This window comes from Archocentrus centrarchus, chromosome 11 (genome assembly GCF_007364275.1).
Source record: "Archocentrus centrarchus isolate MPI-CPG fArcCen1 chromosome 11, fArcCen1, whole genome shotgun sequence".
Classification (NCBI taxonomy): Eukaryota; Metazoa; Chordata; class Actinopteri; order Cichliformes; family Cichlidae; genus Archocentrus; species Archocentrus centrarchus.
Window position 1 is genome coordinate 12313286 of NC_044356.1, and position 22151 is coordinate 12335436.

At 42.2% G+C, this 22151-nt stretch overlaps 1 protein-coding gene across 1 annotated transcript in view; it reads left to right on the forward strand.

Annotated features, from left to right (window-relative positions):
* Positions 1-21157, forward strand: part of osbpl10a (oxysterol binding protein-like 10a) — a 96055-nt gene extending 74898 nt beyond the window's left edge. Inside the window, exons 8-13 of the mRNA XM_030741803.1 lie at positions 8599-8748; positions 9228-9726; positions 15639-15825; positions 17422-17604; positions 17704-17857; positions 19608-21157. Coding sequence (XP_030597663.1) covers positions 8599-8748; positions 9228-9726; positions 15639-15825; positions 17422-17604; positions 17704-17857; positions 19608-19652 — 1218 coding nt within the window. The 3' untranslated portion in view covers positions 19653-21157. The remainder of the gene's footprint in view (positions 1-8598; positions 8749-9227; positions 9727-15638; positions 15826-17421; positions 17605-17703; positions 17858-19607) is intronic.
* Positions 21158-22151: the final 994 nt, after the last annotated feature.

The following is a 22151-nucleotide window of genomic DNA, read 5'->3' on the forward strand; positions in this document are numbered from 1 at the left end:
TCAAACTGTTGGATCTGAAGATGATTTCGTTACTCTTGGGTTCATTCTGGACAAAAATCCTTTATTGTTATTGTTCCTTTCTTGCTCCAGCAGAGGGCAGCAAAGTCCTCCTATGAATTGCTGTGCAGCTGCTTTGTGTATTCAGTATAGGAAAGTTAAAGATGTGTTATTTATTTATTTATTTATTTTTTTTTTTAGGTGGGGTCAAGTGTGGACTGACTGAATTTGTTTGGTTTCCCGCCCTCGACAGCAATAACACGTTAACACTGTGCAGCACTGACGTTTCCTCAGTCTTATTAATAGACAAAAGGTCCTGTCAGTCCCTGAGTCACAAAAACAAATAATGATAACTGTGTTCTCAGCTTTCATTCAGTCTGTTCAGCAACCCGTGAGTCACTCGCTGCTCTGTAATCTGTTTTTTATTAAACTTGCAGCTTTACTTTGAATGTGACGTCTCTCTGTTGGAAAATTCCTCCTCCTTTATCCCACTGAATCCTGAGATAGACACGTCATTTATATTTTAAAATTATTATTCATGAAAATGAATAATAATATAGTGTATCTATAGTTCCTTAATTTTCTCAGTTAATTGATGATTGATTTTTTTTTTTTGCATATTTGTCACAGTTACATGTTTCAGATTACCAAACAAGTGTAAATATCAGATATATTGGGTATATTAATAAGACAACCCAAGTAAAAACAAAATGCAGTTTTTAAATGATGATTTAATTTTTTAAAATTAGCACACGTGTCTGTGGGGCTTCTCAGTCATCCTGGAGCTTTAAAAAAGGGCGACTGGACTTCTATAAGTTTCTTGAAGACGTTTCACCTCTCATCCGAAAGGCTTCTTCAGTTCTAAAACTAGAAGGTGGAGAGACCCGGGTATTTAAACCCCAGTGGGCGTAGTCCCCTGGAGGTGGTTGTGAACCACTATTGTTCAATATGCATAACGCATGTGCCAAGGTGAGAAAGGAGGCGTGGGTCACCACAATCAATTTTTGGGACCTCGCCCCATTCTATCAAGTGACCTATTCAAGTCACCTGAACAAGGGTGTGGATGGGGGTTGAGGCGTCTGGGGGAGCTCAGGATTGGACTGTAAACAGGGGAAAGTTGGTGATGTAATCCACCTCCTCTGTTCAGTGATGGTTGTTCACAGTGGACATAGATGCTTCTTTTACTCCTCTTTCAAACCATCTGTCTTCACAGTCCAAAATGTGAATGTTGGCATCCTCAAAGAGTGCCCTTTGACCTTTAGATGCAGATGCACAGCTGAGTCTTGTTCTGTCGAGGTGGCTCTTCTATGTTGTGCCATTCGTTTGTGAAGAGGCTGTTTGATTTCTTCAATGTAGAGGTCCGAGCACTCTTCACTGCACTGGACAGCAGACACTTGCTGATCTTGTGTTTGGGAGTTTTGGGATGGACTCGTTTTTACCTTAGAGTGTAACGAGGGTTGAAGTATACTGGGATGTCAAGCTTGGAGAAAATGAGTTCCTCTGACAGGCCTGCCACATAAGGGATGACAATGTTGTTCCACTTGTCCTAGTTTGTGTCTGACCTTCATTCCTGTGCATCTTGGCTGATTTTGATTAAAGCCCAGGTGGGATAACCACATGTTTTAAGGGCTTTCTTTACATGTGTGTGTTCCTTTTGTTTCCCTTCTGCCTTAGAGGAAACACTTTCTGCCCAGTGTTGCAGGGTCCTGATTACCCCGAGTTTGTGTTCCAGTGGGTGGTGGAGTCAAAGAGTGGGTACTGGTCCGTGTGTGTGTGGGCTTCTGGTAAACTTATTATTGATTTAATATTGACTTCAGTGGCACATCCGTGCTTTTGTCTGTAGAAACAGTCAGTGTATTTGAAATATGAATCCTGAAGGAGAATGTCTGGCCATCAGTTCATGCCCTGAAGCTCAAGCACACTTGGTTTATGCATCAGACAATGATTTGAAACACATCAGCAAGACCAAAAAAACCAAAATGAAGGTTTTGGAGTGACCGAGTCAAAGTCTGGACTCGAGTCTGATTAAAATCATCCCAAAGCATCTTAAACAGGCCGTCCATGTTCAAAAACCCTCCACTGTGGATGAATTAAAGCAATTCTACAAAGAAAAGCGAGACAAAATTCCTCCACAATGATGTGAAATGATGTCAAACTCAGCACCTCCACCTTATTGCCAGATTTATTTATTAATTATTATAAAGAAAAAAATGTTTTGGGTGGTTTTATGTCTTTACGGGGCTGAACTGCTTTTTCATTCATATGCATTCATGTAGTCGGAGGCTGTGAATTATTTGTTGCAGTTGTGATATTGCATCTGGGTCAACGCCCACCTCTCTCTTTTTTTTTCTCCCTCCTCCGTTGTCCTCTAAGCATCTGCAGCGTCTCAGCTTGAACTCTTTTCATGGATTTCATTCGTTTTCTGAAGCTTTATGAGATCTAACATTCTGTTGTGATCTGGCAGGCGTCCCTCATCTTTAATGCATTACAGACATCTAAACAGCTTTAAGTGGATTTAAAACTGCTAATCACCCCATTGCCACATGGTAATTTACCTTGTTGGTAAGCAGTATGTACATTACTTGTATAAACTGGCAGAAGCAACTGCAACTCAAGCTTTTTAGTAACTCCCTGCCAGTTGACATTCACAATATCCCTGACATTTAACAAAAGAACAGCAGCTACACACACACACACACACACACACACACACACACACACACACACACACACACACACACACACACACACACACACACACACACACACACACACACTGGTTACTTTGGTAAGTGGTAGATCCTTCCATTTATTCACATCCAGTGCTCCACAGGCAGTGATTATACTACTTAGCTAAAGTGTAAAGCACACAGGTGAGAAGTTCATCGGTTGAGTAAATGTCAAACGATTGACAGAGTGATTATAAAGTGATTTTCATGTGGCTTCCTGTTAGTTTAAAGAGGACAGATATCTAGTCAGCTACAGTCTTACAGGTGGAAATACCAGAGTGATATAAGAGAGGTCAGGGGCTAACAGGCCGGACTCACAATAACAGCTCAGCACTACAGGAAATTAACGCGCTCTTGTGGGTGGACTTTGTTTCCCTGGAAGTAGGACGCATGATGACCGCTCTCACTATGAACTGTTTACGCAAACTTGTGATTATGCTTTTATTAAACATGACCAAATCTCCTACTAATCGCATCAGAGTGTCTACAAATAAGCTCAGGCTTCAGTCTTTTTTTTTTTTCTGCTGCTGACATCCTTATATGGTCATCTCAGGCGCACACCTTTGGCTGTGTCCACCAGCCTCTATTTCTACCTGGAAAACTGAGAAGCAGTTTCATGGTCATGTGAGGCCAAATGAAGCAGACATAACATTCTGAAGTCGATTCAAAGCTTCGAATTTGTATTTTGTCGCTTTTCACTGTAATGTTAAATATAAGGCCCAAAGAGATGTCAATGCACGAGAAAGAGGCTGAAACACCAGAATACACCCATCAGGGAGACGGCCAAAACAACAATCTGGTGCATTCTTACAAAGAAGGAACGCGCTGACCAGCTCAGCAGCACTGAAAGACCACAGAACTAAAGTGCACGATGACAGAATTACTTCCATGGTTGAGAAAAACAACCTCACAACATCTGACCAAGTTAAGAACGGTCTCGAGGAGGTGGGCGTACAATCGAGAGCCGCCTTCATGAATGGAAATACAAGTGTGTGTACAACAAGGTGCAAACTGCTGATTACAGTCAGGAAAAGGAAGGCCAGATTAGACTTTGGACAGATTAAAACAAGATTAACCGGAAAGATGGGAAGTGAAAAGTTTGGAGAAGGAGAGAAACGGCTCATGATCCAAAGCATACCACTCAAACATGGTGGAGGCAATGTTATGGCATTGACATGTACTGTATGGCTGCCAGTGCAACCGGATCACTAGTTATTATTGATTGACTGCTGATAGAAGCAGCAGGATGAACTCTGAAGTGTGCGGGGTTATACTCTCTGCTCAGATTCAGCCACAACCGATTGGACAGAGCTATGCAAAATGTAAAGAAAGACACAAACAAGGAGTAACAGACACATTTAGCATACACATAATTACCTGTATGGCATTGTTTTAAAGCTAGCAGTATATAATGATGAACGCTGATCTAACAGGGTGGACTGTTTGGTAGTTAAGTTCCCAGTTTTTTTGGATTGTTTGAAATGATTAGTTTCCACCTTAAAGCAGAGGACAGCACCGAGCGTAGCTGTGACATCCTTACACCGTAGATGTCGGCTCCCCATTATTAAAAGTGTCACTTTCATCATCTCAGGAAATCTCTGTGTGCATACTGCAGTAACAGGCTTTTGAACTGTAAGTGACTTTTATCTCATTCACTAAAAAAAAAACCCCAAACATTATATTTTCAAAACACAGCTCTCTCTTTAGCTGCTGTTTCATGTCCTAAACAAGCCTCTGGGTGTCTGCTGATCAGCTGCTGATCATGTTGAAGGCTGCCTCGCACGCAACAGAACAGAGCAACACTGAAGGTTCAGGGTCAGTTTTATGCTCTGCGTAGGTGGAAATGCTGCCGGAAACACCATCCAGCCAATTAAAATCTGAGTTTAAGCTGGATGCAGACAAAGCATTTCCTTTTTTTTTTTTTGTTCTCTCTCTTCTTTTCTGTGGACTGCTCCCAGAGGAGTAGAAGCAGGAGAAATCCACTTTACTCTGGTACAAACACTTCAAAGGCCGAGCTGGAAAGAGGACAGAGCTGTTGCAAATAGCAAGTGGTTTAGAAGTTGAGTCTCATACACCTCCAGTAGCATCCTTTTCTCAGATGTTGTTTTGACAAAGAAATGAGTGAAAATGGAAGTGATGATGATAGGGGATGAAGAGGACAGCTGGTGAATGAGGACAAGCCCTCCAAGTTGTAACTGAGAATGAAAAGGAGTCTTTGAAGTGCAGACTTGCACAATCTGAGCCTTCTGCAGACGCCTGCACTAGATAGAAAAATAAATTGGGGGGGGCATGTGAATGGTTGAGGAGACCATTAAGGAGAAAGATGATGATGAAACAGAATAGAGTAGAGGATGGTATGAATGAGGCGATGGGGCGGGGGGGGGGGGGGGGGGGGGGGGGGGGGGGGGGTTTGACTGAAAGAAACAATGACAGAGATGACAGTGTGAGGGCGGAGGAAGAGGGGAAGAATGAATCAAACAGAGGACTGGAGTTAGTTAAAAAAGAAGACAGTGAGTTAAGACCATTACAGAAGGAACGAATACTGGAAGAAGGAGGCATGGCAGAAAAAGGTAGATGAGAGTCCCGCCCCTTAAACTCCCAACCCTGCGTGTTCCTCAAAGAGTCGACTGCTGTAGGGGTGCAGAACTGCCAGACTAGTGGTAATTACAGGAGATGATACATACACCCATCCCACATATACTAGACATAAGAAAGGAGAGGAGGAGGTGTAGGAGGCAGGGAAGCCGTGTCAGAAGAGGACAGGAGGGAGGACAGCATAGGAAAAAAGTGATGAGGTAAGGGAGGAGGAGGAAGAGGTGAAAATGGAAAGATGAAGGGAAACACAGCAGATGGATGATGGGAGGGTGTAGAGAAAAGCATCACTGGGACTTTCCCTCAGCTGTTTTCTTCCCTCCTCCCTCATTTTAGAAAGGGGGGGGGGGGGGGGGGGGGGGTGGGGGTAGCAGAGGCGAGAGAGACTCTCTGTAAGTCATGCATAGCAACTTCGCTCAGGCACACTGTACGCCTTCTCTAAAAAAGACCCAGGACTCCTTCAAGGCGGCTGCCCACTCAGTCAGCAAATTCACACGAGGAAGAAGGCAGTTCGAGCTTTAATCACCTCAAGAGATCCAGATTTAGACCGGGTTTCCACCAAGAGAACACCTCTTAAATTGGATTTTACTCCGGCTGAAGTGTTGTGCAGTGGTTGTCCTGTTTGTGGAGCGAGAAGATTTAATTTCCCTCCTTCCTCTGGATTTTACTGTTGGTGCTGTTTACCTGAAGCCATTGTACCCTTTTTTTTGGTTTCTTTTTGGAAATGAGATCCAGTTTTATGCAGGTCAAGCCTGTAGCTGCACAACAATGCAGTGTAAGTGTTCATGAGCTGACATGTGTGCGTGCCCGCACCCTCATCTTTTTGTCTGTTTTGGGTGATAAAGTGTAGATGCAGCCTAAGGGGGTTACCCGGTGTGCACAAGCTTTGCATTTTCGCAGTAAACATCAGTGATGTGATATGGGAAGCAGCGAGTTTTCCTCCAATACTCGAGCGCCTTTGTTGACTTCATAAATTATAGAACAAATTAGCTGGCGGGGTTCATTCTCGTGGTAAACATTTTTTTTGCATCTGTTAAAGTTGCTGAAATGGTTTTTGAAATGCAAAAAAAGGCAGCATGCCAACACTCTTAGTCTCTCATTAATACATCTGATTTACCTAATTCTGTAACTAATAGTTGATAGAGATGCACTAATGTCTCATAGGTCTGCTATAAGCTATTAATAAAAATACATTCTTGGTGCTGCAGCTGAAAAATCTCCTTCCTGTTTGGTAATAATGCATTTACAAAGACAATGGTGGCATGTGAGAATTGCATTTTGGTGAAAAATATTCCACTACCACTCCACCTCATTTATTTGTCAGATCTAGCCACTAGTTACTTTACAGACTGAGGTTTATTTTTTGCAAAATATAAATCAAATCTAGTTGATAGACAACATTGTACATTAATCTATCAGGATTAATTTAAAATGAGCCCAACCTTTATGTAGCTATGACTCAATCTGCCATTCTTTATAAGCACTTGTGTTTTTTAGCCATTAGCTCATTTCGTCATGTTTTTAGGAGAAACCGTTTGACTAAAAAAACCTCAGCATTGTCTATTTATACACTAAATGTTCACATCAAACTTTTCTAATGAAACAGTGGCAGCGTCTTGTGAGCAGAACGTTGGGTGCTTAAAAGGTAAAACAGCAAGCATTCTTGCAAACAAGGGTGCATAGAAGTGGTTTTAAATATGAATATAGAACAACATTCAAATGAAGGATTTGATGCTGTACTGTTTGACGGCAGCAGCAGCAGGAACCCTCCTCTCCTTCTCCTCTCTCTGTCCAGGTAGGTCATAAATCTAAACACACTTTGTAGTTATTCATGATTTGAGACACATTATGATCCACTTTTGGCTGAGTTCAACTGCATTAAGAAGTCTGAGTTAATGCCAGCCACCGAGTCCACCAATATATCCACTTGAGGGTTTTCTGGAGAGCTGTTCTGACCTCCTCAGCAGTAATTTCCTGTCACTGTCAGGAACCTCTTTAATTAGTTAGAACCACTGAAATCATAACAGACCTCATCCTACCTTCCTCCCCTCCCTTTCATTTCTATATATATCACTCTGCTGCGAGAACCAGCCAACCCCAGGGACTCCTGTACATGTGTGCTCAAGCATGCTCGCTCCTGTGTGCGCTGATGTCTCTTGTGTAAAATGTTTTGGTGCAGAGAGCGTATACACTGTGTGTATGTGTGAGAGAGAGGATGTGTGGATCTGTTGGCATGTACCCATGGAATAAAATATTCAGGTGACAAGCGGGCACTCTAGTCCTGGAACACACTCGTTTTCTTCTGCTTCTCCCAGTTCTCTGCAGGAGCCCTCTGTGCAATTACACTGCCTGGAGTTTCAGATCAGACTTCCCTCAGTATTCCTGCCTGTTTACAGCTTTTTTCTTTCCCGCAGCAGCTTCACTAAAATAATCTAAAGTAGGAAAGAGGACATGTACTGTATGTATCTGTAAATGTTATTGCATAGAGTCACAGATGGAAATGGAGGATAAAGAGCAGAGGGGCGTGCAGAGAGTTGTTGTTGCCTTCAGGCTCGAGAGCACTTTCTGCATTATACATCAACCTCTTTCTTGTTTTTTTTTCTCCCCTCTTCCTTCCTGCTCCAAGTTGCTGCAGGAGATATCAAAGGCATCAGCTCTTCTTTAACCTCGACTGGATCTGTTTGTAGTTGAATGGTGGAACACAAATGAAGGGCACAACTTGTGTCTGCTATGACCACTGCAGACATTGCGAAGGTCAACGCTTGGGGCTCTTCAGTCCAAACAAGAGGCCACTCAGAGCACTGAGAGAAATTCAGAGCTCCTGTTGCCATTTCAAACACTCAGAGTGGCTTGAAAGGCCGGTTGGCATGGCTGGATGGGGTGCATTTAAAATGAAATGAAATGATTGACTGGTAATAATTGGTAATTGGTTGTGTCCCTATAGGTTGCTTCTCTAACAGCTCCTGTCCTGGCCTCTAAATGAGATGCATGACCTTATCACTGGGATTGACAGTTGAATGGTGGTGGAAGAAAATGGCTTTATCTTCCTCCTCTTGGCCTTTTCAGGGGACAGGTGCCAAAGCGAGCAGCATTGTGTCTGTGACTGTGGAATATTAAGTATGACTATCCTTTGGCGTTAGCTTTTGATCGACTTCTTGGTTTGTTTCATTTTGTGAGAGCTCTGAAGATGTCAGGATATAAAATATAAGCATAATTAGTATGGCAGATTTTTGCAAGCGATCTATGTGGGTCACTTACCTTTTCCCTCTTGTTTTCACAGCAGCACCCAGGGCTGGAAGACATCAGCCCCAGTGAGGAGGTGACGGATACGGAGGACAACGAGGAGGAGGACCTGGGTGTCCTGGATGACCAGCGGAGCATCATTCTCCACCTGCTCTCGCAGCTCAAACTGGGAATGGACCTCACACGGGTAAGGCACTGAAACACTGGCTCTTTACAAGAGAGATTGAGGATTGAGCACAGCATTAGTTCAGGCAGGCCACAAAGTCATGCATAGCCTGGAATCCAGATCATTTCATCTCACTTGCTCAGCTTCTGTGCACCCTAATGGCAAATCTCACACTGAAACAGGATTTTAGCCGGTTTGACTTACAGGCTGCGTCTGCAAGCTGCTTTGCAACTCACCTCTATCCCAGCTCTTTCTTCTTTAATGCTGTGTCTGCATTAATCAGCGTCATATCTGCTGTCACTGATGCCTGCTCGGCTCTGTAATTCAGCATCTTGCTGCTGCAGCTGCTCTTCCTGCCTTGGGCCTTTCATGGATGCAAATGGAAGGGCAGAACAAAGTCAAGCCACCAAATAGGTTTTGATTTTAGTGCTACTGACTGAAATAAAATGTGTGTGTCACAAAGAGTTAGCAATTTTAATTGTTTGTGTTGCTTTCCTTAGGTGGTGCTACCTACCTTTATTTTGGAAAAGCGATCACTGCTGGAAATGTATGCCAACTTCATGGCGCACCCTGACATGTTCCTGTCAATAACAGCGGGGGCCACAGCTGAGGACAGGATAGTCCGCTTTGTGGAGTACTACCTGACTGCCTTCCACGAGGGGCGGAAAGGTGCTGTGGCTAAGAAACCCTATAACCCCGTCTTGGGGGAGACCTTCCACTGTTCCTGGGACGTGCCTCGGGACAAGGTCAAACCTTTGGTGAGATCAAACCCAGGGTCAGCCCGGGAGCCAAGCAGAGGCCCTAACAACGCGCAGCAGGAGGAGGACTCACCAGACAGCTGCTACAGAGTCCGATTTGTGGCCGAACAGGTGTCCCATCATCCACCAGTGTCCGGGTTTTACTGTGAGTGCCAGGAGCGGAGGATGTGTGTTAATGCCCATGTGTGGACCAAGAGCAAGTTCATGGGCATGTCTATAGGAGTGTCCATGGTGGGAGAAGGTGAGTCAGTGTAACACAAAACTTTTATATCACAGGAAACAATCATAGCTTCCTAAATGTTTTGAACTTCTTTTTCTTTACTGAAGTGAAATTTGTATTGAATTTAAAATCTCAGATTCTAGAAAACATGATATGTTGGTAGGAAAAATTAGTTGCAAAGAATATACACTGCTCCTTGTGATTGCTTTGGTTACTAGCAGATTGATGTAGCTGCCAATAGACTTGTCTGCTTTAGGAGCATTTTTCCAAAATAATAGAAACTAGATAAAGGATGAACAGACATATAATCTAAACATGAATCAGACAGTATACAATGCAAACTCAGTTACAGCAGTTACAACAGGACAGCAAACTTTATACCAATACCAAAACAATGACAACCATATTAAACATGGACAAAGTATAAGAAAGATGTGGGTCAAAAAACAGGTTTCTAAGGATTTTCTACTCTTACCAGTGATGAAAAATAACCTTAATCTGGTCATCTCAGGCATAAAGCTTTAGCTGTACATGCACCTCTTCTTGTTACTTTCTGTTTGCAAGCGGCAGCCAATCGCAAGAAAGTTAGCTTAAAGGGAGAGGAGCTATATAAGCATTATTTTGAATTGTGAATCATGCAAATTTACTCCAGAAGGGTCAAGAATAAAGTATGAAACTGAAACTGAGAATAGTAGGTCCCCTTTAATCAAGAACAATCCCTCATATAATGTAGCTCACCTTCAGACACTCCCTGCCATTGTGTTCTGTCTATACGGGGACTATAAGACCTCTGCTGTGGCGATCGATAGCCCAGACCTCTCTGCTGCCACTGTTACATCATGTACAGTAAGCTGTCAGGGATGAGTCACCCTGAGCCGAGATACAGGAAGTCCTTGAGCCCAATCGACTAAATCTGGATAGATGAAATGAACACCTGCCAGCATGTTGTGATGCAGCACTTCGTCGTCATGTGTGGAGGCTGATGCTGCCGTCACGGCGACCGTCACCTCAGGATGTGATTGCTGGATTTTTATTTATTTATTTTGCAGTGGTGGCTTTCCTGACAGCAGCTGATACTGTATTTTTTTTTTTTTTTTTTTTTTTTTAAAGGTGCTGGTACTGATTGGCAGAGAGTCACCAGCAGAAAAAGAAATGATAGCTGATTTTTTTTTTTTTTAACATTTTAATCATTTTGGAACTGAAGATATTATTTGTTGTAGTTTTAGAGTTGAAAAGTTTGTCCAGTCTTGCTCGACATAACACTTCAGCTCAGCTCAGCAGTCTGTGGTCCCCGTTTCTCTGATTCTCCTCTTTATGAAGTGCCGTACATTTTAAACAGGAGATCGATCTGGGCTGGCAACGGGCCAGTCAGCTGCTCACTCTGTGTCCGTGAAGTCACATTTTTGTAGCTCACGCAGAACGTGGTCCTCCTGAAATACGCGTGGCTGTTCTGGAAAGAGATGTCATTAGTCTGTCTGAGAACGACTGGTTGTTTTCATATGAGAACTCGACGCCCTAAAACAGGCTGAACCGTGGACTCCTCAGACCACAACACACAGTTCCACAGTCTGTCCATCTGATTTGAGCTCACAGAACTCTGCAGTGTTGATATATGCTGTCCTCCTTACATAATACAGTTTCAAGTTGTCTGTTAGTTCCCAGAGTAGGCTTTTCTCGGTTCTTGAAAACATTTCATCTCTTCTACAGTTTCATGTCACATTTCTGGATGCAGGGACTCACTGTATTAAGTGACAATGATTTTCTGATGTACTTGCAAACTCGGGTGGCTGTATTTGTCGCAGCTACATGATGGTTTGTTGGGCAGTGTCGCCCGAGGGCTTGAAGCTCACGCACATCCAACAGATGTTTCCAGCCCTGCCTGAGATGTATTTTCTGAAATCTTTCATTGAGCAGTGTTCCTTTATGAACTGACTGTCGGTCCTCTCATGAATTTGGGCACAAAAGGGTACAAAGACTGAGCCTTTAATGGATGCTGCATTTATACCCAATCATGATACCTCACCTGCTACCAGTTGGACTGGTTAATGTTACAGTCATACTAGAGAAAATGGTGGTTGGAAATCATGCAACAACCAAAGTTATTGTGACAAATGTGCAATATTGTTGCCTTTGAAATGGTTGCTTTGAAGAGGTCTGCAACTACTTGTAGTTAGTTGCCTTCTTCAAATGGACTTTGGTGCATCAAGACAGCAATAAAACAAGAAGAAGACGGAGTTAGTTTGCTGTCAGCTGCAATTGAATGGGGTCAAGTTGGCAATTACATATAATCTGTGATAATATTAACTGTGATAAATCGGCAAAAAAAAAAAATCACAAATCTTTTGTTGCCTGTTGCCAGAATACACAGAAATTCACATTGACTACTTACATTCAGAGTCCGGCCAGAATCTTGATTTGAAACAGAAATTCAGAAGTTCCTAAACAAATACTGACGTAGTTTCATTGCAAAATGACACTCAACAACTTTGCTTTTATATAGGAATATAATCAGAATATAACCAGTTGAGTCGAGTACCCTGTTGCAAACAATGTTCACTCGTCAGTGCAGAGTGACTCAGAGTGATTGCAGCGTGTTGCCAGTGTGTCTAGATTTATAAATTAGATGGCAATTATTTGTAATCCTTCGCCAATCTGTCAGAGAGTGACTGCACTCGTTCCAAGTTGGATCATGATTGTTTGGAGGCTGGTTACCTTCCACTAGGTGACCTATGCAGTTGGCTTAGTGGTTGCCCGGCGGTTGAGGGTGTTACACGATTAACTTCTGGGTGACCAGTTGGACAAAGCAACTACTTGGAATCTGTCACCAAATGCAGGAAAATTCAATGCAATCAACAGGCAACCACAGATTTTTTCCCCCTAGTTGCGAGGAGGGTGCCTTCCTAATTTTACTCAAGTTTAACACTGTCCCATATTTTCAATATCAACTTCCCAATCTACTGATAATTAATTTGTTAAACATTATAATTTTTTTTTTTAATCTTCCAAGACTTCAGAAGCTTCATCATTTGAAAGGAGAAATTCTGCCTAATAAATATTCATTTCTTATATTTTGGGGTTGCTGCTTTAATTTGCTCTTAATGGGCTCTGAATAACTCTACCACTCCATGAGTTTAGACTCATTTACCATACAGACAGCTCTTTCAGCAATAACTGGTTAAGCCTGGCACTGCCTTCGCTCCTACAGGCCATTGTTGTGACTGCGATTAGGTTAATCTCTCACTATGTGTCATTATATACTCAAAATGGTGCCACAGTCCCCTGAAGGCATTTTGCAGTGAAACACAACAAGTGATCTCTTGTAAGCATGTGGTTGTGATGATAGAACAAGAAACTGTTCATAGTCACGAGACAGGCGCAGGAAAACTTGAGACCAAAATAAATCTGCTTGTGCACTGACTGAATGACACAGAGGATGCTGGTGGTGAGTGAATCACGAGAAGTATGCACAATAGTCTTTCTTTATAGGGATTCCTGCACCGGAAAGATGGAAACATAAACCCGGAGCACAAACACAAGGACATATGGACTGTTTTTATTGTCATTCACTAAAGGGGTTTCTCTTTTTGCTGAATATCCTCTATTAGACCCAACAGAAAATGACCATTGTTATTATTATTAGTTAAATAATTCAATAATAATGTAACATTTATTCCCAGTGTACACAGGACATGGAAACTTAAGCAAACTGAGTTTTCATTGTAGCAGTAATTAGAGCCAAAAATCTTTGTCATTCTTCTCATGTAAACATGACAGGAACGAAGATCAGATTCTGAGGTCCCTCCAGTGCAAGAAGAAAGTGGTCTGGTACCTGAGCTGATATTGCACATCATATCGTCATGTATTGCACAGTCAGTGGTTTATTTCACATGAGTATTATCAGTGATCTGATTTTAGTGAGGTGCAGAGTTTGATAGTCTGACAGCTCCAGGATAGAAACTGTTTTGCAGCCTGGTTGACCTCGCTCTAATGCTGCCTAATCTACGACCTGAGGGGAGTGGGGAGAACAGTCCGTGGGCAGGGTGGGAGGGGTCCCCGATTATGCTGGAGGCCCTGCTCGTGCATCTGCTGACATATTTTTAAACAATATAAGGACTACTGTGTTACTAGATAGGCTTCAGTATGATTTTTTTTTTTTTTAAAAAGGAGATTTTATCCCAGATATAAAGTTTAAACAAAGATAAGTTGCTTGTGGCTCATAAGCACACATGCGGTTGTGGTCCAAAGTTTACCTCCACTCACCACTGGCATGAATGTCATGGTAATTTGGGGATTTTAATTATTTCTTTGAACTGTTCTTTTTCCAGGGTGGAATGATTGCATTAGGGTTGAGGTCGGGACTTTGGAAAGACCATTTGAGAAGTTTAAAGTTAGCCTGCTTTATCTATTCCAAAACCAGTTTTGATGTCTGTTTGAGGTCATTGTCCTGTTGGAACACCCAATTGTGTCCAAGTTTCAACTGTCCAGCTGATGATTTGAGGTGAAGTGGAAGAATTTGGAGGAAGTCCTTTATTATTGGTTCCAATTTGTGCAATGTATCAGAACCACTGGTAGCAAAACAGCCCCTGAGCATGATGCTACCACCACCATGCTTGACAGTTGGTGCAGTGTGTGGATTAGACAAAATTAAATTCAAACTTGTGCACCCAGTTCTTGTTTTTTGAAGTCATTAAAGATTCATGATTCATAATCATTCCACCCTGGAAAAATAAATCATTAAATGTCCCAAATTACCATGACATTCATGCCCGTGGTGAGCGTATGTAAACGTCTGACCACAACTGTGCATCTTATACTGTCGATGCACTTGAGCATCTCAGAAGCAGAGCATGTCTGCACTTGATCTTTAATTTGAGAAACTGACCAGATTTTCTATGCTGTTCCTGTGTCTGACATACTGCCCCACATACCTGCTCTGTGCCACGTGACGCTGATTCTGCCACAAGTAGACCCAGTGCCATGTTAAGCAATCCAGAGCTGGAAGTGGTTGTGGTCATTTCCAACTCCTTTTTTTTTTTTTTTTTTGGTCTTAGATAATATTAGAGTGGCTTTGCATGATTCACATTTCAAAATAAGTCCTATTTATTTTAAACAGGACCTTAGTGGAGCCCTCAAGTTCATCCTCTGTCTGAGACTAGCTGTTTTTAAAACCACCTTCTCTTTAAGCCAACTTTCTTGTGATTGGCTGTCCCTCAAACAGAAGGTTTTACAAATAGGTCCCCACCTACATGAGACCATATTAAGTATATATATGCTGTCATTGCTGTTGTAAAGATGCAGTAGTTTAAAAAAACTCCACAGTTTAAAACGGTCTGGCACCTGAGAGGGATCACTTGCACATATGCTGACCTCATTACTAGAAACTTTGACCATATTTAATACAAGCATCCACAACTGTAGCAACGTTAAAGATCTTTCAGGTAAAATGTGAGCTAAAATACATCTGGATTATTTTCATACTTGTTTTAAAAAAAAAAAAAATAGATCAAACAGCTGTGGCCCAAAATTCATATGAGCGTAACTGTGGATGAAGATAATCGTTACACTCCTACGTGTAACTTCATGTCTGTGTGCCTGCTGCTTAATTCTCTAGTCTGCCTGCTGTTTTTCCACAAGTGAAAAATGCAAAATCAATGACAGGCACATCGTTGGCTTAGAGAAAACATCCACATGCCAGGTCCACGCATTTAATTACTTCAACAGCTGATTGTGTATTTAGACAAAGACAGACTGTGTGCAGGAAAATCAGCTGTGTTGGCATTCCTCACCTGATTTGAACTTTTAGGAAGATGGCATCATTTCTCTTGAATTACTCAGGCAATTTCTTCTCACAATGAACTTTAAAAAAAATACTTCTTATAGTTGCTCTCATCACAGGTTGGGAGTTTAACTGCTGCCTCCCTTTCTCCTCTCAGGAGTCCTTTATCTCCTGGAGCACGATGAGGAGTATGTCTTCACATTGCCCTGTGCCTACGCCCGCTCCATCCTCACTGTGCCCTGGGTGGAACTGGGGGGCAAAGTCTCCATCAACTGTGTCAAGAGCGGCTACTCAGCCACAGTGACCTTCCACACAAAGCCTTTCTATGGAGGGAAGGTACATCGGTGAGTGCTTTTTTTCCCCCCCTCTGTGATAGCCTCTCTTTATATGTGTGCTTCAGTTTAAGAAAGAACAGCTGGTTCTTATTGTTCACTTCAGGGAGGAAAAGAAATTATTCATCTGTGAGATAATCAGGCTTTGACATATAGCTGATTATGTCACCTACTGTTGTGCAGTAACAGCTCTTCATGAATGCAGCCCTTTTCACAGCTTATGCTTCGATCTTAAAGTACCTGAGAGTTATTTAATGTGAATGAAATATTTCAGCAGCTAAATATAAGCAGCTAAAATACAGGAAATGTTTGTCAGTAACTCAGGTTGACTTTGTTAATGTTGTTTATGACAATCTGTAGCACAGTTATTCCAAAAGACTTTTGCAGCATTAAGAGAAAACGTCTGCACACACTGAGTGGATGCTCCCATAAAGCTGATGTGTTAAATGTAGTTACGGTGGCACTACACCATCATCATCAACAATACGAATCAGGGATTTTCATATAAGATTAACTCAGACGTGGCTTCCTGATCATGGAATATAAAATTACTAATACCAAGGTAAGGTTGATCTTGTATAGTCCTAGGTATTCTACGATCCATGTGTGAGTCACAGGTTTTCTTGTAATCAGTCCAGGGGGTGCACAGATTGGTCAGTCTGGTCGTAGTCTCGAGTGACTGCTCTCTCTACCAGTAGCTGGTGTTTTGCTCCTCTGGTGTTACTGTCAATTCCTTTCTGTATGCCGCGCATGTATTGAGCCACTATGATACCTGAAAGGAGCTTCCATGTTGTTCTGAGACAGTTTATTGGCCAGTAGTTGGATGGGACTGGTCCCTTCTGGGGATCAGCACTGTCAGGCCTTTGGTCAGCCATTCCAGATGCATCTCATCCATTAGCAGCTGCTTCATTTGTGCTGCCAGGCACTCATGGAGTGCAGTTATGTTTTTTAGCCATTGGGTGTGACCTGGTGCTGCTCAACTCTTCATATGTGAGACTCCTTCTTGGAGGTCTGCCACTTTGATGGTTACTAGAGCGTTGTGGTCTGCTTTTAGATCCACTAGCCACTAAGCTTTGTTGTTATGTATGGCATCCATCTCCCATATGCTCTTCCAGTATTGCTCCATCTCCAGCCTTGGTGGGGGTTATTCTCATGTTGTTCCCCTGCCACTCAGTACGTCTTAGTTCAGTGGAGAACATCTGGTTTATTCTCCTGGCTTCTATGTCCTGGTGCATGTATGTCCATCCATCCACACACAGGTATATATGTGCACTTTTAAAGTGAGCATGGAAGGAATATTTTGAGGGGGCAGGGAGTGGAAAGTGGTTCAGTAGCCTGATGGCTTGCAGGGAGATGCTGAAGCTGCTAGCGAGGGTCTGGACATTGCATTGCTTATTGTGTCAGTGTTTTAAGGATTCATTTATTACTTCCTGAAACTAAGTGGAGTAGAGTGGTGCAGCTAGTAAGAACAGACAGGCAACTATTTAATAAGGATAAAGTGTCTACATTTTTAGGGTAAGTCTGAACTCTGCTTTAGACAGTGGTGGTGGAGAGTGAATGCATGCATGTTAAAGCATATTATTAATTTTCTCTGTCTTGCCACCATAGAGTGACAGCAGAGGTCAAACACAACCCAACCAACACCATTGTGTGCAAAGCGCAGGGAGAGTGGAACGGCACGCTGGAGTTCACGTACAGCAGCGGGGAAACCAAAGTGATCGACACGGCCAAACTTCCCGTCACCAAGAAGAAGCTGCGGCCTGTGGAGAAACAGACGAGGACAGAATCCAGGTGAACGGCAGCAGATTTTGTCAGCTTGTCTTTGGGTTTTGCGAGTGTCTTGCTGTGTTTTGTTCTCTGGCATGCTTTTAAATGTGCTTTGTCTTGTAGGCGGTTGTGGCAACACGTCACCAAGTCGCTGAAGGAAGGGAACATCGACGAGGCCACGGAGCACAAACATAGACTGGAGGAGTATCAGAGAGGGGAGGAGAGGCAGAGATCAGCTGATAACAAATCCTGGACACCCAAATACTTTACTAAAGAGGTACTGCTAGAGCCCTAAAATTCAGTCTGACCTGTTTTTTTTTTTTTTTACATTCAGTCCCATTTCAAATTATATCACAGGGCATGGCCATATTTACTCTACATTTTATACCTAGTGCACTCCATTTAGTCTGAATTCTAGGTGAAAAGCTTTGCACTATTAAGTCCTCCTGAAAAAGAGAAGAATTTTGAGTCTTGCTGTCTTTGTTTTTAACTCGAGGTAACGTCTCACCCCTCATCCTCATTAGCGGCACACAGCGCTTGTATCAGCATACAGTATAATCACACAGTGACTATACTGTATGCTGATACATATTTGGTCACAACAAACTAAATCTTGAGTTGCAGAATTCTGCAGTGGCAACTGACTACAAGAGAACTTCCTGGAAAGTCATATTTCTCCAATCCCCTCTTCCTCTGCTGTATTTCTGTCTAAAGCTTTTTAGATAAAACTACTAGTGCATCTCAAAAAATGTTATCAAACTGTTAAGTTTTGTAATTTACTTCCCAAAGATAAATTTTGTTCCATATAAAGTGAAATATTTCAATCCTTTTTTGGTTTGAAGTTGGGCAATCATGGCTCATGAAAATCAGAAATCCAGTATCTTAAATCATGAGACCATTTCATTTTGAGTTTGACTAAATTTCGATTCAGACAGCATAAATACCGTGCATCTCTCGATTTAGTTCATTACCACAATCACAGGGAAGACTGCTGACCTGACAATGACACCCTTCACATGCAGAGTGAGCCACAGGAAGTCATTGCTGAAAAGGCTGGCTGTTCACAAAGTGCTGCATCGAAGCATATTAATGCAAAGTTGACTGGAAGGGGGAAAGCGTGGTAGGAAAAGTTTGCATTGCTCGTGCAGCAGAGATGACTGCAGCCTTGAGAGGACTGTCAAGAAATTGATGCTAAAACCTGGGAGCGCTTCACAAGGACTGAAATGAGGCTGTTTTCAGTGCATCAACAGCCACCACACAGACATCTTAAGTAAAGGGGGCTACAACTACATTCCTGATATCGAGCCCCTCCTGAGGAAAAAGAACTGGACTGTTGCTCAGTGTTCCAAATTTTCACATTAAAGTAAAATTTTGTATTTAATTTGAAAATCAAAGTACTAGCGTCTGGAGGAAAAGAGGAGAGGCACAGAATCCAAGGTGTTTGAAATCCAGAGTGAGGTTTCTGCTGGGAAATTTCATCTGCTGGTGGTTGGTGGTTGGTCCACTGTGTTTTATCAAGTCCAAAGTCAACGCAGTCATCTACCAGGAGACAGGACACTTTGTGCTCCTATCAGCTGACAGGCTTTTCGGAGATGCTCATTTCTTTTTCCTGTAGGACTCCTGCCTATAGCGCCAAAACTACTACCTACTGTTTTACTGACCATGCTGTTACTGTGGCCAGCCAACTCACCTGACCTGAACCCCAACTCTGCGGGGTTCAGTAGCACCCCAGCAGTGCCACATGGTGCTCGTCTCCACGCCACATTGATGCAGTAATTTGTGGTGAAGGAGCCCATGAGCCAAGTATTAAGTCTATAAATAGCTATAAGTTATAGTTTTTAAAATGAGACCAAAAAACAGGCTTAAAATATTTCACTTGAAGCGCACTGAATATAGACATGAAAGTTCACCTTATTGAGAACTTTTGTGATTTTTACATTTTTTCTTTAGTAATGCTAGATACTAGTATTTTTGGGTAGGATTTAAGTTAGCTTCTCTTAAAAGGCTTTTTCTTCCCCCATGTGCAGGGAGATGGTTGGATCTATAACAACCCACTGTGGAAATCAACCTGACATCAAAAACACTCTTTTCTAAAGGATTGTAACAGTTCCTACTCCCCACACTGAGGAGGCCAGAGGTGAAACATGGAGAGGGGCGTCTTCCACGGACCTTCGAACCCACCCAGTGACACTACGGAGACACAAACAGGAATCAAGCAAGGTGCCAAAGGGATCTCCACGGTTTGGGACTCTTGGGACAGCAGTACATTTTTATATACGGTTAATATTCAAAGTAGAGTATTTCTATTTTTCACCTGCCAAGGCCTTTTTTTGCACTCACGCACAGTTATGATGCCTGCCACTAGTGTTCCACTTTGTATTTCTTTTTAACGATCAGTACGTTTTCTCAGAAATCAGTGTTTGTTCCAGGCGTTCAGTCGTGCCGCATTAGAATGGATCACATCTCCTGTAACACATAATACTGTAGTTAACAAATGAGTTTGTTTATAAGGCACTTTTACCATAGAAACGAATCTGCTATTTTCTATCGATGGCTTTTACCAATCAGGGTGATCTCTCAGAGCTTTACAAGAAATAAGGTCACCTAAAACTATTTAAAATTAATAAATGTATTACATTAGATGAGTTAGTATATATTAATATACAATATATTACAGCAAGCTACTAGAAAGTGAAGGTCCTGATTGTTTGTGTCTGCACTATGAATGTATCTTGGCAAATTTTAATTGTACAGTATGCTTTCCCATCTTGTACTGATGGCTACTACACATGCTTACTATGTTGCTCCATCACCTCTGCCTAACAGATGAGCCCCATTACTACCTCTCTTGTTTCGATATCCCAGGCATTACACACTTATTTTTTCCCCTCCAGAAGAAAAACACCAGTTTGTTTGTTGCCAAATGTTCGTCCAATCTGTTTTGTATTTGTGCCCCTCAGATGACGCTCGGATAATTAGGGAGTCCCTGTACACCCCGTCTGTGCCTCCTGAAGTTAATGCTTCTCAGTAGTTTCAGCTATGGTGGTGATTATGGATGAGGCGGGTTGCAGAAACACACAGCCATGTTTTCAAATCTCGGGGTCACTGGAAAGTTGCCTCTGTGAAGATAAGAGGATAGTCTACCAGAATAACAATCACTGGGGAACTGCAGGAACCAGCTTGTGGGATAGAAGAGGTTCGTGCCACTGTGTACTCGCGTTTTTATGTCTACATTTGACAAAATATGTGAAGAACATTCAGACTGATCAGCTTTTCTACAATAAAGTAAAAATTTTAAATGAAAACTTTTGTTTTATGATGAAAATAAACAAAGTAAAACTTCCTTCAGTTTTAAATGTTTGACAGTATTTGTATGTGGATCAGCTTTAACCAGTGCCAGTCTGTAGCCTCCACGATGGTCTGCATTATATAACAGTACAAAACAAACCTGTCAGCCATTCAAACCGCTGTTAAATCTTGTTTTACACCCACACTGACTGAATGAATGAATCCAACAAGCAGCTGCACACAAAAGGATGATCTGAGCTCGCTGAACTAGATGGCGATCGTGGATAAACAAGGGACTGTACATTAATAAAGATCTTCTACCTTTTTTATTAAACATGTCTTTTATGAGATCTGATAATACCCTTGCTCAGACAATACTCATGATTCACTCTGCACACTTCAGCTGTCATACCACAGATGTTGACTTTACCATGGCGATCCTCTCTTTTTTCCTTTTTTTTTTTTTTAAAGCCAATTTAACACAATCTCACATATCCCACTCAGATCAGCAGTGGCTGATTCAACAAATCCTTACATAACACTCAGCTGACAGTTCATGAGGGAAAACCTTGCTAGTAATGTGTTGGATCCCCTTATTTCCTTCAGAACTGCATTATTTCTGGCATAGATTCAACAAGGTGCTGGAAACATTTCTCAGATTTTGCTCTATACTGACATGATAGCATCTCTCATTTGCTGCAGGTTTGTCTCCTGCACATCCATGATGTTAATCTCCCATTCCACCACATTCCAAAGGTGCTCTGTGAGACTGAGCTCTGGTGACTGGAGGTCATTGTCATGTTCAAGAAACCAGTTTAAGCTTTGTGGCACAGTGTTATCCTGCTGGAAGCAGCCATCAGAAGATGGGTACACTGTGGTCAGAAAGGGATGGATGTGGCGGCAATACTCAGGCTGTGGTACTTAAACGATGCCCAGTTGGTACTAAAGGGCCCACAGTCACTTATATCACCTTTCCCCATTCTGATTCTCAGTTTGAACTTAAAGCAGGTTATTTTGCCATGTGATTGTTTAGATATTTGCCTTAACAAGCAGGTGAACAGGTGTAACTGAGTGGCCAATATGTGTATGTGATAAAAAAGCAAAGGAAATGTTACAATGTTACGCACTACCATGATAGTACCATGGGAACGTGCGAAATGACTGAAACAGACAACAGTCAATGAGCATGTTAAGTGGTACATGTTGCAGTTAACGTTACGATGGAAACACCTTACTCTGGCCCTTTACATAAAGCGTAGTGCATCAGCTAAATTAGTGTAGTC